Genomic DNA, 17182 nt, shown 5'->3' with positions numbered 1-17182 from the left:
CAGGGACCCCTACCACCCCCTCCCCCCCAAATACAGTAGTACATCCAAGGGGTCGTGAGTGTGTATGATTATGGACTACTTCAGTGACATGCAATTGGCTCAAAGGTAGGAGAGAGTGGATTGTGGTAGAGGGTTGCTTTTCGGACTGGAAGCCTGTGACCAGAAGTATGCCACAAGGATCGGATGTTCTACTTTTTGTTATTTACATAAACGATTGGGATGTGAATGTAGGAGCTATGGTATGTAAGTTTGCAGATGACACCAAAATTGGTAGCGTAGTGGATAGCAAGGAAATTTACCTTAAAGTACAACAAGACCTTGATCAGATGGGCAAATAGGCCGAGAGTGGCAGATTTAATTTAGCCAAAAGCGAGGTGCTGCATTTTGGAAGGGCATGACTTATACACCTAATAAGAATGCAGAGTGTTTCCGAACAAGGAGATCTTGGGGTGCAAGTTCATAGTTCCTTGAAAACGGAGTTGCATGTAGATGAGATGGTGAAGAAGGGTTTTGAGTTATAGGGAGAGACTGAATCAGCTGGGGTTATTTTCCCTGGAGTGTTGGAGTATGATGACTGAATTTGTATAAAATCATGAGGGGGATGGATAGGGTGAATAGCCAAGGTGTATGAAATAAGCTGCCAGAGGAAATGGTGGAGTCTGGTACAATTACTACATTTATAAGGTTAAAATGTTTAGACCAAAAAGATGGTGCTATTTTCTGGGTTTGAAGATTGTGAAGGAGCAAAGTTGACCTTTAGTAAAGTGATATACTCTTCCTGTCGGATGTGGGAGTTTAGGGAGAGTTTCCATGTTACTGATGATAATGTCTTCAGGAAGTGTCTTTGGTTGCAAATCCTATCAAATCGCATGGATCAGTTGGAGCAGTAGTTAGAGGCAATGAGTAATTTACAAGAGCTAGGGTGTGATGGACAGCAGTTATAGGAAGGGAGAAAAGCCGGAGGTACAGTCAGGTGGATGTGCTAACTCCAGGAAAAGCATAAGAGATACAGTTAGTAAGTTTGCAGATGACACCAAAATTGGAGGTGTAGTGGACAGCGAAGAGGGTTACCTCTTATCCAGTTACAACAGGATCTGGACCAGATGGGCCAATGGGCTGAGAAGTGGCAGATGGAGTTTAAATCGGGTAAATGCGAGATGCTGCATTTTGGGATTGCAAATCTTAGCAGGACTTATACACTTAATGGTAAGGTCCTAGGGAGTGTTGCTGAACCTTAGAGTGCAGGTTCATAGCTCCTTGAAAGTAGAGTCGCAGGTAGGTAAGATAGTGAAGGCGGCGTTTGGTATGCTTTCCTTTACTGGTCAGAGTATTGAGTACAGGAGTTGGGAGGTCATGTTGCGGCTGTACAAGACATTGGTTAGGCCACTGTTGGAATATTGCGTGCAATTCTGGTCTCCTTCCTATCGGAAAGATATTGTGAAACATGAAAGGTTCAGAAATGATTTACAAGGATGTTGCCAGGGTTGGAGGATCTGAGCTACAGGGAGAGGCTGAACAGGCTGGTGCTGTTTTCCCTGGAGCGTCGGAGGCTGAGGGGTGACCTTATAGAGGTTTACAAAATTATGAGGGGTATGGATAGGATAAATAGACAAAGTCTTTTCCCTGGGGTGGGGGAGTCCAGAACTAGAGGGCATAGGGTTAGGATGAGGGGAAAGAAATAAAAGAGACCTAAGGGGCAAGCTTTTCACACAGAGGGTGGTATGTGTATGGAATGAGCTGCCAGAGGAAGTGGTGGAGGCTGGTACAATTGCAACATTTAAGAGGCATTTGGATGGGTATAGGAATAGGAAGGGTTTGTTGGGATATGGGTGCTGGCAGGTGGGACTAGATTTGGTTGGACCGAAGGGTCTGTTTCTATGCTGTACATCTTTATGACTCTATAAATAAGGCAGGGCAGGCAAGTGAGGTGTCAGTGGGAGAGCATTTTGGGGCCAGCGACCATAATTCTATTAGTTTTAAAATAGTGATTGAAAAGAATAGACTGGATCTAAAAGTTGAAGTTCTAAATCGGAGGAAGGCTGATTTTGACGGTATTAGGCAAGAACTTTCAACTGATTACGGGCAGATGTTTGCAGGTAAAGGGATGGCTGGAAAATGGGAAGCCTTCAGAAATGAGATAATAAGAGTCCAGAGAAAGTATCTTCCTGTTAGGGTGAAAGGAAAGGCTGGTAGGTATAAGGAATGCTGGATGACTAAAAAAATTGGGGTTTTGGTTAAGAAAAAGAAGGAAGCATATGTCAGGTATAGACAGGATAGATCGAGTGAATCCTTAGAGTACAAAGGCAGTATGAGTATACTTAAGAGGGAAATTAGGAGGGCAAAAAGGTGACATGAGATAGCTTTGGCAAACATGATTAAGGAGATTCTGGATCAGTGGTGCTGGAAGAGCACAGCAGTTCAGGCAGCATCCAACGAGCAGCGAAATCGACGTTTCGGGCAAAAGCCCTTCATCGGGATTTTACGAATACATTAAGGTCAAAGGGGTAACGAGGGAGAGAATAGGTCCCCTCAAAAATCAGCAAGGCATACTGTGTGGATCTGCAGGAGATGGGGGAGATACTAAATGAGTATTTTGCATCAGTGTTTACTGTAGAGAAGGACATGGAAGCAATAGAATGTGGGGAAATAGGTAGTGACATCTTGAAAAATGTCCAGATTACAGAGATGTGGTGCTGGATATCTTGACCTGATCCAGTGTACCCTAGAACTCTGTGTTGAGCCCATTGCTTTTCATGATTTATATAAATAATTTGGATGCGAACATAGGAGTATAATTAGCAAATTTGCAGATGTCACCAAAATTAGAGCTGTGGTGGACAACAAAGAGGGTTACCTCGGGATCTTGATCAGATGGGCCAATGGAATTTAGTTTAGGTAAATGCGAGGTGCTACATTTTGGGAAAACAAATCAGAGCAGGACTTATCCACTTAATGGTAAGACCCTGGGAAGTTTTACTGAACAAAGAGATCTTGGAGGGCAGGTTTATAGTACCCTGAAAGTAGTCACAGGTAAATAGGATAGTGAAGGCGGCATTTGGTATGTTTTCTTTCATTGGTCAGAACATTGAGTATAGGATTTGGGAGGCATGTTGCAGCTGTACAGGACATTGGTTAGGCCATTTTTGGAATACTGCATGCAATTCTGGTCTCCTTCTTATCAAAAGGATGTCATGAAAGTTGAAAGAGTTCAGAAAAGATTTGCAGGGATGTTGCCAGAGTTGGAGGATTTGAGCTATACGGAGAGGCTGAATAGGCTGGGCCTGTTTTCTCTGGAGCACTGGAGGCTGAGATGTAATGTTATAGAGGTTTATAAAATCATGAGGGGCATGGATAGGATAAATAGACAAAGTCTTTTCCCTGGGGTGGGTGAGTCCAGAACTGGAGGGCTTAGGTTGAGGATGAAAGAGGAAAGATATAAAAGAAACCTAAGGTGCAACTTTTTCCCTAGAGGGTGGTCTGTGGGTGGAATGAGCGGCCAGAGGAAGTGGAGGAGGCTGGTACAATTACAGCATATGAATAGGAAAGGTTTAGAGGGATATGGCAAAAATGAGGACTGCAGATGCCGGAAACCAGAGTCTAGATTAGGGTAGTGCTGGAAAAGCACAGGAGGTCAGGTTGCATCCGAGGAGCAGGAAAATAGACATTTCGGGCAAAGCCCTTCATTAGGAATGGAGGCAGGGAGCCTCCAGGGTGGAGAGATAAATGGGGGGTGGTGGGTCTGGGGAGAAGGTAGCAAAGAGTACAATAGGTGAATGGGGGTGGGGATGGAGGTGATAAGTCAGAGGGAAGGGTGGAGCAGATAGGTGGGAAGGGAGATTGTCAGGTAGGACAGGTCATGGGGACGGTGCTGAGCTAGAAATTTGGAACTAGGGTGAGGTGGAGGAGGGGAAGAGGAAACTGGTAAGTCCATACTGATGCCCTGGGGTTGAAGTGTTCCGAAGCAGATGAGGCGTTCTTCCTCCAGGCTTCAGATGGTGAGGGAGTGGCAGTGGAGAAGGCCTAGGACCTGCATGTCCTCGGCAGAGTGGGAGGGGGGGTTGAAATGTTGGGCCACGGGGCAGTGGGTTTGGTTGGTGGGATACGGGCCAAGTGCTGGCAAATGGAACTAGATTAGGTTAGGATGTCTGATCGGCTTGGATGAGTTGGACTGCAGAGTTTGTTTCCGTGCTGTACATCTATATGACTTGAAGTCAAATGACACTAGATTATAATCGAATAGGTTTATTCGAAATTGCAAGGCTTCAGAGCTGAGCGCCTTCCTCAGGCGTGGTATGAGAGAGAGGTATAAGACACAGTATTTATAAGCAAAAAGTTAACAACTTTAAAACCAATAACCCTTGTTGAATCCTTTAATCGGTTAGGAGGTAGGCTGCTGATGAAAATGCAAAATCCAGATTCCTTTCAAGTCTTTGATAAAACCTTTAATCATCCAGGGACAAATGTACAAGAGATGATACTTGAGGTCCTACTTTGAATCTATGTTTAAAGCTGAGGTCCGATTTTATTTTTTTTGACAGAAAAGAGTCTTGAATGAAATAATTTCTCCTAGTGTGCGAGAGAGTGATTATGTGTGTGTGTGGAGGGGTGGGTGAGAGAGAGAGTGTTTGAGAGAGTGTGTATGGATTTAAGTGTATGAGTGTATATGTGAGTGTGCATGTGACAGTTTGTACGTGGGAGAGGGTCTGTATAAGAGTACGAATGTGTGTGTGGGAGTACAGAGTGTGGATGGGTTACCTGTAGGGTGACATGAACCCATATGTGGTATTCTGTGCTATTATAAGAAATTGTCATGAAAATACACTATGGATTCATCATCTAAGCTACCTCTGCCCACCTCATTTTCCCCACTTACCTGTAGATTACAATATCTCATGATTATTGCTGTGCCTTTCTGACAGCCTTCATTATTTCTTCCCTTTGTGCTCCACACGACTATGTTACTGTTCAGGAGCCTGTACACCACTGCTACAAATTACTAGAACAAAGAACACTACAGCACAGAACAGGCCATTCAGCTGACCAAGCCTGCACTGACAAGTTATGCCTTTCTAAACTAAAAATCTTTACCTCTAGGCTGTCCATTTCCCTATAGCTTCTGCTTTTTCATATATCTGTCAAGATGCCTCTTAAACGTTGCTATTGTATCTGCTACCACCACCTCTGGCAGCACATTCCACCACTTAGCAACCTCTTTGTATGCTTTCCTTTATCGGTCAGAGCATTGAGTACAGGAATTGGCAGGTCATGTTGCGGTTGGACAGGACATTGGTTAGGCCACTTTTGGAATATTCCATGCAATTCTGGTCTCCTTCCTATTGGAAAGATTTCATGAAATTTGAAATGGTTCAGAAAAGATTTTCAAGGATGTTCCCATGGTTGGAGGATTTGAACTATAGGGAGAAGTTGAATAGGCCAGGGGTATTTTCCCTGGAGTGTCGGAGGCTGAGGGGTGACCTTATAGAGGTTTATAACATTATGAGGAGCATGGATAGGATAAATAGACAAAGTCTTTTCCCTGGGGTTGGGGAGTCCAGAACTAAAGGGCATAGGTTTAGGGTGAGAGAGGAAAAGATATAAAAGAGATTGAAGGAGATCCAAGATGGCGGCGACTCAGCAAGTCTGAGTCTACAGAGCCCTTCCCAAAACCTGGGAAAAGTGGGTTTCCTGTCCCCACCACACTTGCCAAACCACCCAAAAAATTTCTTTAATCTTAATTAGCTGCTGAATATTATATTTAAATAGTCTAATACTGAGTGGATAATGAGTAAATCAAAGGGACCCCGCAGCTCTCAGAAAACAAAGACCCCTCCCCCACCCTCCTCTCCTCCGGCTGCAGCTGATGTAAAAACAGGCCTTATAGAGATGATTGCTAGATTGGAATCGACACTCGTCAATTTCATCGCAGAATCCAGACAGAGATGGAATGCATTCGAAGAAAAGCTGCAGAAACAGAATCACTCTATGGGAGAATTGCAGGGCCGAGTGGAGGGGGCAGAACTAAAGGCCATGACCTCCGAGGCTGCAGCTCAAACAGCTGCAGAACAGGTGAGAGCTCTGGAGCAGAGAGTCAGGGCCTTTGAAATCTACATGGATGATATTGACAACAGAAATCGGAGAAAGAATATTCGATTGCTGGGCCTTCAAGAACAAGAAGGGAAAGAACAGTTAGTAGTATTTCTGGAGCGATGGCTGCCCCAGCTTTTAAACCTGGGGGCTGAAACTGACCGGGTAAGGGTGGAGTGGGCCTACCGGGTCGCAGTACGCGGATCTGGCCCAAACCAGCGCCCACGCCCGGTCCTGTTCCGGCTGCAGAGTTGTAGGGAGAGGCAGATACTCCTGGATGCCTCCAGAAAGCTTGGAAAGGATCCTAAAGCTATGATTCATGAAGGATCCAAGATTATGTTATTTCAGGACTTCTCCCCGGCTTTGGCACGAAGGAGGAAGGCGTTTGATGAGGTGAAGAAATGTTTAAGGGACTTAGATATTCAATACACCTTACGCTACCCAGCGACGTTATGCTTTACCCACAAAGGATCCGAGTATAATTTTAGATCATCGGAAGAGGCCAAGAAACTTTTAGACTCTGTTAAATAAATCGTAAGAGACAATTTATGTTGGCTTGCCTCTCCCACACTCCGTGGGGAGAAATGGATACTTTATTCTACTTTACTTTTGCCTCTGGGAGCGGGGTTGTCTTCCTTGCTATGTTATTATACTTAACTGTAATCTGTTGGAGTTGTAATTTTATAGTTATGTGTGTTTGTACGTGGCATTGACGCTAGCAGATATACTCAGGTATGGGTGGGGAGGGGTGGGGGTGCAGCGCTCACTGTTAACTCTAGCTCGGTATTATATCTAAATCCTATTAAGGAGCGCCCGGGTTGAGGGTGGGACACTGTTTGGGAGAGGATATGGTGGAACGTTGGAAAGGTAGTAAGGCCCCCTGAGAACAAGGGGGAAGATCTCCATTCAAACATGTTTAATTTTTTTTTGTTCTTATTGTTTGGAAATAACTTCCTTTTTATCATACTGTTATGAGTGTATTAGAGAACATTTTCTCTTATTTGAAGGATGTAAGCGACTCAACTATACACTCTGGATGATTGTGGATTAGTTGAATTTTGATGATTATATATTTAAGATCTATTTTTATATTAATGTTTGTGCTTGAAAATTCTGCTTATTTTTGTAAATTTGTCAAAATGTTAAATTCCCAATAAAAATATCTATAAAAAAAAAGAGATTGAAGGGGCAACCTTTTCACGTGGAGGGTGGTGTGTGTATGGAATGCACTGCCAGAGGAAATGTTACCACTGCAACATTTAAAGGGCATCTGGATGGGTGTATGAATAGGAAGGGTTTGGAGGGATATGGGCCGGGTGCTGGCAGGTGGGACGAGATTGGGTTGGGATATCTGGTTGGCATGGACAAGTTGGACCGAAGGATCTGTTTCCGTGCTGTACATCTCTAGGACTCTATATGAAAATAAAACTTGCCTCTCACATTTCCTTTAAACTCTCCCTCCCACCCTTTATCTAAAGCCTATGACCCTACCAAATGACACTTTTCTATCCTGGGAAAAAGACTCCTACCATCCATTCTATCCATGCCTCAATTTTGTAAACTTCCATCACAACATCAGACTCTGGTATTCAAGTGAAAAACAAACCAAGTTTGTCCAATTTCACCTCATAGCTAATAGCTTCCAAACCAGGCACTATCCTGATAAACAGTTTTACAACCAGAACTGTACCCAGTATTCCAAATATTACCTAACTACAGAGGAACCTCGATTATCCGAACATAGATTATCCAAATTTTTGATTATCCGAATAAGATCGCAAAGTCCAGATGCTTGGCTAAATTGTATTATCTAAATATCAATTATCTGAATATTCGATCATCCGGACAAAATACTCCTCACCCATATTGTTCAGATAATCACGTTCCTCTGTAAAGGTCTGGACAGCTGCAAGATTTCTTGCATTTATCTATTTTACCTGAACTGTTTCCACATTTGGCTTCCTGAAATTAGGTTATCACACTATATTGAGATAATACCATACCTCTCAACCTTCTCCCGCTTTCCTGTCATTCCCAAAATGTCCTGTATCCTTCAAGATCCAAGTTCCAATTCATGTCTTCTGTGGTAATGTCCCTGTAATAGCTCCTGGATTGTGGATGTAGTTCAACCAGAGGTAAAAATCTTCTCAAAACTTACTAAGCAAAAAGCTACTGGATATTACTTATTCCTTTGTGCTCACAGTTCATCTTCTCCCCAGCCCCACCCTCCTACTTATCTTTCATCCCCCATCCCCTTCTACATTCCTGACGAAGGGCTTATGCCTGAAATGTTGACTCTCCTGTTCCTCGGATGCTGCCTGACCTGCTGTTATTTTCCACTGCCACCCTTTTCAACTCGGACTCTCCAGCATCTGCAGTCTTCACTTTCTCCTAGATTTCCCCACACCCAGGGCAAGTTCCTTTCCAGCCCTGAGCAGATGCCTCCATCACCAGACATGTAACACAGCCACCTTAACTCTCACACTTTGCTTAAAAAAACCTCCAACCTCTCACCCTCAGAATCCTAGATCCCAACCTTGCCGGATCTTCACCATCCCTCCAGATCTCCCCCTCTCTGAGGATGAAAGATCAGTCCTCAGCAGAGGCCTCACCTTCATTCCCCTACGCCCTCGGATTAATGAGTTCAACACGCGGCGAGATATTGAACAATTCTTCCGCCGCCTTCGCCTCCGTGCCTACTTTTACAACCAAGACTCCCGCCCACCCTCTGACGACCCCTTCTCCCGCCTCCAACATACCCCATCCACCTGGACACCCCGTGCTGGCCTCTTACCCGCCCTCGATCTATTTATAGCCAACTGCCGCCGCGACATTAACCGACTCGACCTGTCCACCCCTCTCACCCATTCCAACCTCTCACCCTCAGAATGTGCAGCCCTCCACTCCAACCCCAACCTCACCATCAAACCGGCAGACAAGGGAGGCGCGGTAGTAGTTTGGCGCACCGACCTTTATACCGCTGAGGCCAAATGCCAGCTCGCGGACGCCTCCTCCTATTGCCCCCTTGACCATGACCCCACCTCCCACCACCAAACCATCATCTCCCAGACCATCCATAACCTCATCACCTCAGGGGATCTCCCATCCACCGCCTCCAACCTCATAGTCCCATAACCCCGTACCGCCCGTTTCTACCTCCTGCCCAAAATCCACAAACCTGACTGCCCCGGCCGACCCACTGTCTCAGCCTGCTCCTGCCCCACCGAACTCATCTCCGCATACCTCGACACGGTTCTGTCCCCTTTAGTCCAAGAACTCTCCACCTACTTTCGGGACACCACCCACGCCCTCCACCTCCTCCATGATTTTCGCTTCCCCGGTTCCCAAAGCCTTATCTTCACCATGGACATCCAGTCCCTGTACACCTCCATCCCCCATCACGAAGGACTCAAAGCCCTCCGCTTCTTCCTTTCCCGCCGCACCAACCAGTACTCTTCCACTGACACCCTCCTTCAACTGACTGAACTGGTCCTCACCCTGAGTAACTTCTCTTTCCAATCCTCCCACTTCCTCCAAACTAAAGGAGTTGCCATGGGCACCCGCATGGGCCCCAGCTATGCCTGTCTCTTCGTAGGATATGTGGAACAGTCCATCTTCCGCAACTACACTGGCACCACCCCCCACCTTTTCCTCCGCTACATCGATGACTGTATCGGCGCTCCCACGAGGAGGTTCAACAGTTCATCAACTTTACCAACACTTGCCATCCCGACCTCAAATTCATCTGGACCGTGTCAGACTCCTCCCTCCCCTTCCTAGACATTTCCATTTCTATCTCGGGCGACCGACTCAACACAGACATCTACTATAAACCGACTGACTCCCACAGCTACCTGGACTACACCTCCTCCCACCCTGCCCCCTGTAAAAACTCCATCCCATATTCCCAATTCCTTCGTCTCCGCCGCATCTGCTCCCAGGAGGACCAGTTCCAATACCGTACAGCCCAGATGGTCTCCTTTTTCAAGGACCGCAGACTCCCCCCAGACGTGATCGACGATGCCCTCCACCGCATCTCCTCCACTTCCCGCTCCTCCGCCCTTGAGCCCCGCCCCTCCAACCGCCACCAAGACAGAACCCCACTGGTTCTCACCTACCACCCCACCAACCTCCGTAAACAGCGTATCATCCGCCGTCATTTCCACCAACTCCAAACGGACCCCACCACCAGGGATATATTTCCCTCACCTCCCCATCAGCGTTCCGCAAAGACCACTCCCTTCGTGACTCCCTCGTCAGTTCCACACCCCCCACCAACCCAACCTCCACTCCCGGCACCTTCCCCTGCAATCGCAGGAAATGTAAAACATGCGCCCACACCTCCTCCCTCATTTCCCTCCAAGGCCCCAAGGGATCCTTCCATATCTGCCACAAATTCACCTGCACCTCCACACACATCATCTATTGCATCCGCTGCACCCGATGTGGCCTCCTCTATATTGGGGAGACGGGCCGCCTACTTGCGGAACGCTTCAGGGAACACCTCTGGGACGCCCGGACCAACCAACCCAACCACCCCGTGGCTCAACACTTTAACTTTTCCTCCCACTCCACCGAGGACATGCAGGTCCTTGGACTCCTCCATCGCCAGAACATCATAACACGACGGTTGGAGGAACAGCGCCTCATCTTCCGCCTGGGAACCCTCCAACCACAAGGGATGAACTCAGATTTCTCCAGTTTCCTCATTTCCCCTCACCCCACCTTGTCTCAGTCGATTCCCTCAACTCAGCACCGCCCTCCTAACCTGCAATCCTCTTCCTGACCTCTCCGCCCCCACCCCACTCCGGCCTATCACCCTCACCTTGACCTCCTTCCACCTATCACATCTCCATCGCCCCTCCCCCAAGTCCCTCCTCCCTACCTTTTATCTTAGCCTGCCTGGCACCCTCTCCTCATTCCTGATGAAGGGCTCTGGCCCGAAACGTCGAATTTCCTGTTCCTTGGATGCTGCCTGACCTGCTGTGCTTTAACCAGCAACACATTTTCAGCTCTCACACTTTGCTGACAACATTCTCTGCAATCTCTCTCGCCACACTGCCTCCTACGATCACTAGGTTACTCCCAAGTCTTGAATGGCATCCTGTATCACAGTGCTGTGATCATTCATTCTGCAGCCCTCGCTCTCATCCAGATTAACTGAAAGAACCTCAATCCTGTCACACAATTGCAAAGGCTAAGGCTCTAGCATTTTGTGTCACTGTGAATGAGACACACACTGACACTCTCTGAGCTTTGAACACTGACCAAATCAGGCAACTCAACCCAAGGAGATGTTACTGCTCACTTGAACAGAGAATCCAGATAACTGTTCCTCTTCCTTATAAGTCACCATTTCTTGTAATTCATCCTCCAGCTCAAAAAGTCGGAACTGCTCGAACTTCAAATATTTGCCACAGGCATGTTAGCTCTGGACCAAACTGGATGTAGGTTTGCTTGCTGAGCTGGACGATGAGCAAACCCACATTCAGAACCTCAACCTGAGTTACAAATCTTCTCAAAACTCGCTGGCATCCAGGAATTTCCAGATGCTGCAACTATGACACACACTTGGCCTGCTATCCTTAAATGTGGTCCTGGGAACTAATTTATTATTTTATATTTACTCATTTTTTAAATACATTTTATTAATTTTATCAGAATTGTGATACTAAGTTGAATCTTAGTGATAAAATAAACTTTTGTCACTAGATACTCACCATTTAATCAACTTCTCCTTTAGTAGAGTAACAAACAATTTCTGAGGCTGAAAAAGATTAGGAAAAAAAGCAATAGAACACCTCCCTCCTTTCCTACTGTCAACTCCCTTAATCACTGAATTCTGGCACGCTATGGTAAGTCACACTAACTTGGTTAGGTTATTTATGAATCTAAGACAAAGGGTCTCAGACTCATTTAACAGGGATCCAGTTTCAGCTGAGTTAATTCAGTTGCTTTTTCTCTGAAAGCCTTGTTAAAATCCTTGTTTAAGGCTTGCAACAATAGAATTTATACTGTAGATTACAATTGAATGCCAACCACAAACTATAAATCAGATTTTACAGAATTAAAAAATTAGACTCTCTTACCCAGCAACTGCATGCACTCAGTCTTAAAAAATACATAATGTTGAGTTTAAAAATTGCACATTCATGGAAGGAGACAAGTGCTAAATTTAAGCTGAGGTGCTGTCTCACAAATAAAATGTGAGACATTTTATATTCACGTGAATATGATTCTTTGGCACTATTCAAATGGGAGGATGATCTCCTCGTGTTCTGGCCAACACGTATCCATCAATCAACTCCACCAAAAACACAAAAGATCTGGTCATTTAAATCATTGTTGGTCATGGGATCTTGCTATGCCCACATTTGTTATCTGCACAATATAGCAATTCATAGGCTGAGACACAATTTTTGAAAATCCAGAGATTATGAAAATTAACATCTACACTTGTTATCATGAAGACTCCAAATCAAAACTAAAGATGCAATAATAGCATTGATTGAAAAAAGATTCATTTTCAAAACAAATTCTATTTCAATTCCAATAACATTTGAAAGAAAAAGAAGAAATATTTCTCAGATGTTAGCTAAGCAAAAAAGTAAATTTTAAAGTCTCCCAACAGAGCATGTAGAATGGAGAGAAGATGATTAAGCAGTATATGGAATAACATGGAGTTGGAATTCAGTGCTTTACGTCCAATAGTGAAATTTGAACAGTCTTGCCTTGTAGGATCAATTTATAAATTATTTCCATTTTAATTTCAAGCTTTATAGTTCTGAAATGGTCAAATGTTTCTGTCAATACCTGCAGTGTGTGATGTTATTTTAAAAGCATCAAAATAATAACAATTTTTTCTGGAAATTATGTCTTTAGATGGATTCCATCCTGAGCTCTCATAAAGGTGAAAATGGTTCCCTGAGTTTTAATTAATGAATGTTAATACATCTTCAGCCATTTGGATTTGCAAGCTGTCTTTGCTACAGCTAGACAAAAAGCCAACAGGGTTCACTTTTGTTATATGTTAGAAACAGTAAACCAGTTTAAGTGTTTAATCTGGTAACTGTATAGAAAATAACGTTTCCAGAATAAATGACAACATTCAGTTTATCTGTAAGAAAAGGTCAGTATATTTATGGATTGCTTTATAAAAGGTACTATCATACATTGTTACATAGTAATGAATTCACAAAAATATGAAGAGATATTTACAAGTAAAACACAACCACAGAACAGTTTCACTTTCATCAAAATGAGACACTTAGCACAGTTTCTAAATGCACAAAACAAAACACTCTTTAAATTCATTTGATTCCATCTGGAAATTTGCAAGCACAAAAGTAATCCCTACAACACCAAAGCAGAAACTGTAATAAAACAAAACCCTAGAGCTAACAGATGTATTTATTGTTCTTTCAAACCTTTACACACCTAGACCCCTCTGAAATTCACTGGGTCCCCCCACATCCTGCTTTCCGCAGAGAAAAAGACATCCAAACACTTTCAGATTTAACCCTTTCACACACCTCTTCCTAGTTACAACCAAAATTCGGATAGCTTGTTCCCAAGGTGATGAAGGAACTGAATTCGGTCAAGTGTTAAAAGACTGATAAAAGTGACAAAATCTACAGAAACATCATAGGTTTATGAATAAATATATTTTTGAGTAATGATTTCAATGAGAAATTATAACTTATTTGTGCCAGTTTGATTAAATACAGTGATCAGAGAGTTACTGTACATAGGTTGGTTTATGAGAATATATTGCCCAGGAAACAATAGAATAAAATCTAGTAAACTGGTATCTATGAGTGAAAGGGTTAAAATAACAGCATCTGTACAACATTAGGAAAAAAACAAGCAAATGAGCTAGTTTTAAAATAATAACCCTTTATTAGGTACCGAGTGTCCCTTACAGTGTTTTTGAGAAAAAATATTACAGTGGATATTAAGGAGGGAAAAAAAACTTTGATATCCAGTTTATGCTTGGCTAACACACATACAAGGGATGCCATTTTTTCTAATTTCTGTACACTCCTTTCTTCCTCCAAATAAATACAATTTGCACAGTAGGTATCAGAGATGAAAAAGTCTGACCTTTTAACATTTTTACTGTATTCCTTAATGCTTCCAATAAATCTAAGTAATTGATAGAGGTAATATTTATACAGAATTTACATGATACAAAGCTTGACACAAGCTGAAAAATTGCTACCAGCTCATTGTTAAACATTTTTTTAAATTTGCCTCCTCTAGTCAGAGTTGTATTTCAACAACCCAAATTACAATATTCACTTTCTTAATAAATTATTTACAAGCTTTTGAAGTACAAAGGAACCAGCAAAATTCTTTTTATTTGAAAGGATATGTTTCTACAAGAAACAATGTTTGGAGAGGAGAAACCCGGGTGCGCTATGTACACATGAAAATTGAGCTCAAAAAACCTTTTTTTTAAATGTTTACATGTTTGAAATGATCCCTGAAAACTTCACAAAAATTATAAATGAAATTTGTTGTGAAAATTCTGTCAGAGGTTAGAAAGTTTTTTTTGTTTTTTTTTCCTGTAGCTAGAAATTATTTTGTACAATATAAACAACAGGAAGAGAGCTCTCCTGGCTATGGATAACCACTAGAGCACAAAAAAATCCCTGGAACTTTATACAGAGAAGGTGATTACCAATAGTCACGTGCAAGTCTGTAAGCGAATAGTGCACAAAGCCTCCATCGGCCAAACCCTAGTGCATTAGCACAAAAATAAAACTTTGCTAAGCCAGCATATCTACAATTTGCAAAAACTTGTTACAATTAAAATATGTAAAAGAAAATGAGGGAAATAAAGCATTAAAAAAGCACCAAACTTAAGACTAGATATACAAGATGCTAATGCCGAGGCCATAAATTCCCATCAACTACTTTATTTACTTGCGTAGAAATATATTCTGACCATAAACCTTCTCAAGTATTAAATGATCATTTCTTCGCATTTTCTCTTTCCTTAATGTATAAAAGAACTCAAAAGAAAAGGTAGCAGCATTCACTTAGGCAGAAAGAAGAGTGGGGACCCTGCTCCACTGTATGGAACCTGGGAGGAAAAACTAGTACTGTACTAGTTTACTGTGACATAAAGTGGTAAACACCTTTCTTTCCAGAGGAAGAGCACCTGAATCCTAAATGCAGTCCCAACACTTATGTGCGTTTTAGCTTTAGGTTCAGCAGAAGTGCGAATTGTTGGTTTGGCAAGTGCAACCACATCTAGGTTACTGCTCTCAAATGGAGCACCTTAGACCAGACCCTTTTAATTGAGGGTTCCTCTACAGTGTTCTGCACCACACAGACATGGAATTTTCACATCTTCAATGGGGAATTTGTAGTCATATGTAATCTCCTCATTCACATTTATTTGCTGTTTGGAGTAAATCACTATCTTCTTCTGTGACTCCACCGTGATAACTTTAGCGTAGCAATTAGGCTGTTTTTAGAGAAAAGAAATTCACAGTTAGAAAGAACAATACTATAGCTTTGTAATCAAGATTCAACGATTTTTTTCCATGCCAAGAATGTAGACTTAAGATATTTCTAGTTTTAGTAGGTGTATTTCTTTAAAACTATTCTACCAAAATGAAGACAACACACCAAACATTCACAAAAATCATTACCCTGTTAAACATTCAAGTGTAAGAATAATTTTAGTTCATTCCTGATGTGTGGTACAAGCCGTACAAGCCTCTGGCTCAATTAAAATTTAAACCTGAACTCAGACTTTAAGGGGTAATTTTATTGTGTGGCAACTCAAGTAAATATAATGTTCTTGTTTCTTAGAAGGCAAGTTACGATTAGGCACATTAGACCTGTGAATTGTATTTCTGTAGAATATTGTAGGTGACTTTTGAGAAATGCAATTACTTGTGTTGCTCCAATGTTAGCAACAAATGCAATGTGCCAATCTATTAATGCCTCAAAAAATTCAGTATCTGATAATTACCATTATAAAGTCACCAAACCAAAGCCTAGTCAGTATTTCTAAGACTTTATTTTTCGAAGTTTGGCAGGGTTTACTATTATCCAATAACTGGATGTTTGATACAGCTTCTAGATTATATACTATATACCTAAATTCGTGTGAAGGAACTGATTGTATATCAGCTAAAACTGACATCAAGATAGGGTAGAAAATAAATTGTCAAGAAGAGGTAAAGAGTTTACAAAGGGATATAGACAGGTTAAGTGAGATTGATTGTATCATGGGTAAATGTGAATTTGTTATTTTAATCGGGGGAATAGAAGAGCAATATACTATTTAAATGAGATAGATTGCATGACTCAGCTGTACAGAGAAATCTAGAATTCCTGGTATGTGAATCAAAAGGTTAGTATGCAAGAAGTAAATAGAAATTTGAATGGAATGTTCTCATTTATTATAAGGGGAATGGAATGCTAGGAAAGTTTTACTTTAGCTGTAGAGACATTGGCAAGACCACATACAGAGTAGTATGTACAGTCTGGGTGTCCTTATTTGAAAAAGAGACATATTTGCTTTCGACTCAATTCAGAGAACATCCACTTTACTCACTCCTGGAAGAAAGGGTTTATTTTAGGAAGAAAGAACAAGTAAGTTAGGCCTACATTCACCGGAGTTTAGAAGAATGAGAGGAGATCTTGGGGAAACATAAGATCTTGAAGGAACTAGATAGGGTAGACACCATAAAGAGTTTTTGTTGCGCAGGCTAAGACCAGTGGACATAGTTTAAAATTAAGAGGTCAGCCCATTTAAAGGCAAAAAGGAGAAGAATCTTTTCTCTCATGAGGTCAATTGTGCATAGAAATCCCTCCCATAAAAGGCAGTGGAGGCTAAGTTAGTTAGATTTTTGATATACCAGGGTAGTCAAGGATAATGGGTGCACATGGGAAAATGGAGCTCAGACTAAACCAAATTAGTATTAATCTAGCTGAATAATGAACAGGCCCAATGTGGTCAAATGGCCTATCCATTCCTACATTTCTATCTTTCTAAATGTTGAAGTCAAAATAATACTAGCTTCACTTACATGTTAAAAGTTGAACACTTAAACACATCTGACAAACACATGTACTT

General features: G+C 42.5%; 1 protein-coding gene across 1 annotated transcript in view; it reads right to left on the bottom strand.

Moving 5' to 3' along the window:
* Positions 1-13219: 13219 nt before the first annotated feature.
* The window catches only part of setd1ba (SET domain containing 1B, histone lysine methyltransferase a), a 142215-nt gene continuing 138252 nt past the window's right edge, over positions 13220-17182 (bottom strand). Inside the window, exon 18 of the mRNA XM_060843638.1 lies at positions 13220-15559. Coding sequence (XP_060699621.1) covers positions 15386-15559 — 174 coding nt within the window. The 3' untranslated portion in view covers positions 13220-15385. The remainder of the gene's footprint in view (positions 15560-17182) is intronic.

This window comes from Hemiscyllium ocellatum, chromosome 24 (genome assembly GCF_020745735.1).
Source record: "Hemiscyllium ocellatum isolate sHemOce1 chromosome 24, sHemOce1.pat.X.cur, whole genome shotgun sequence".
Taxonomy (NCBI): domain Eukaryota; kingdom Metazoa; phylum Chordata; class Chondrichthyes; order Orectolobiformes; family Hemiscylliidae; genus Hemiscyllium; species Hemiscyllium ocellatum.
The sequence above is the reverse complement of the archived record's forward strand: the minus strand, read 5'-3'. Positions and strand labels throughout refer to the sequence as shown.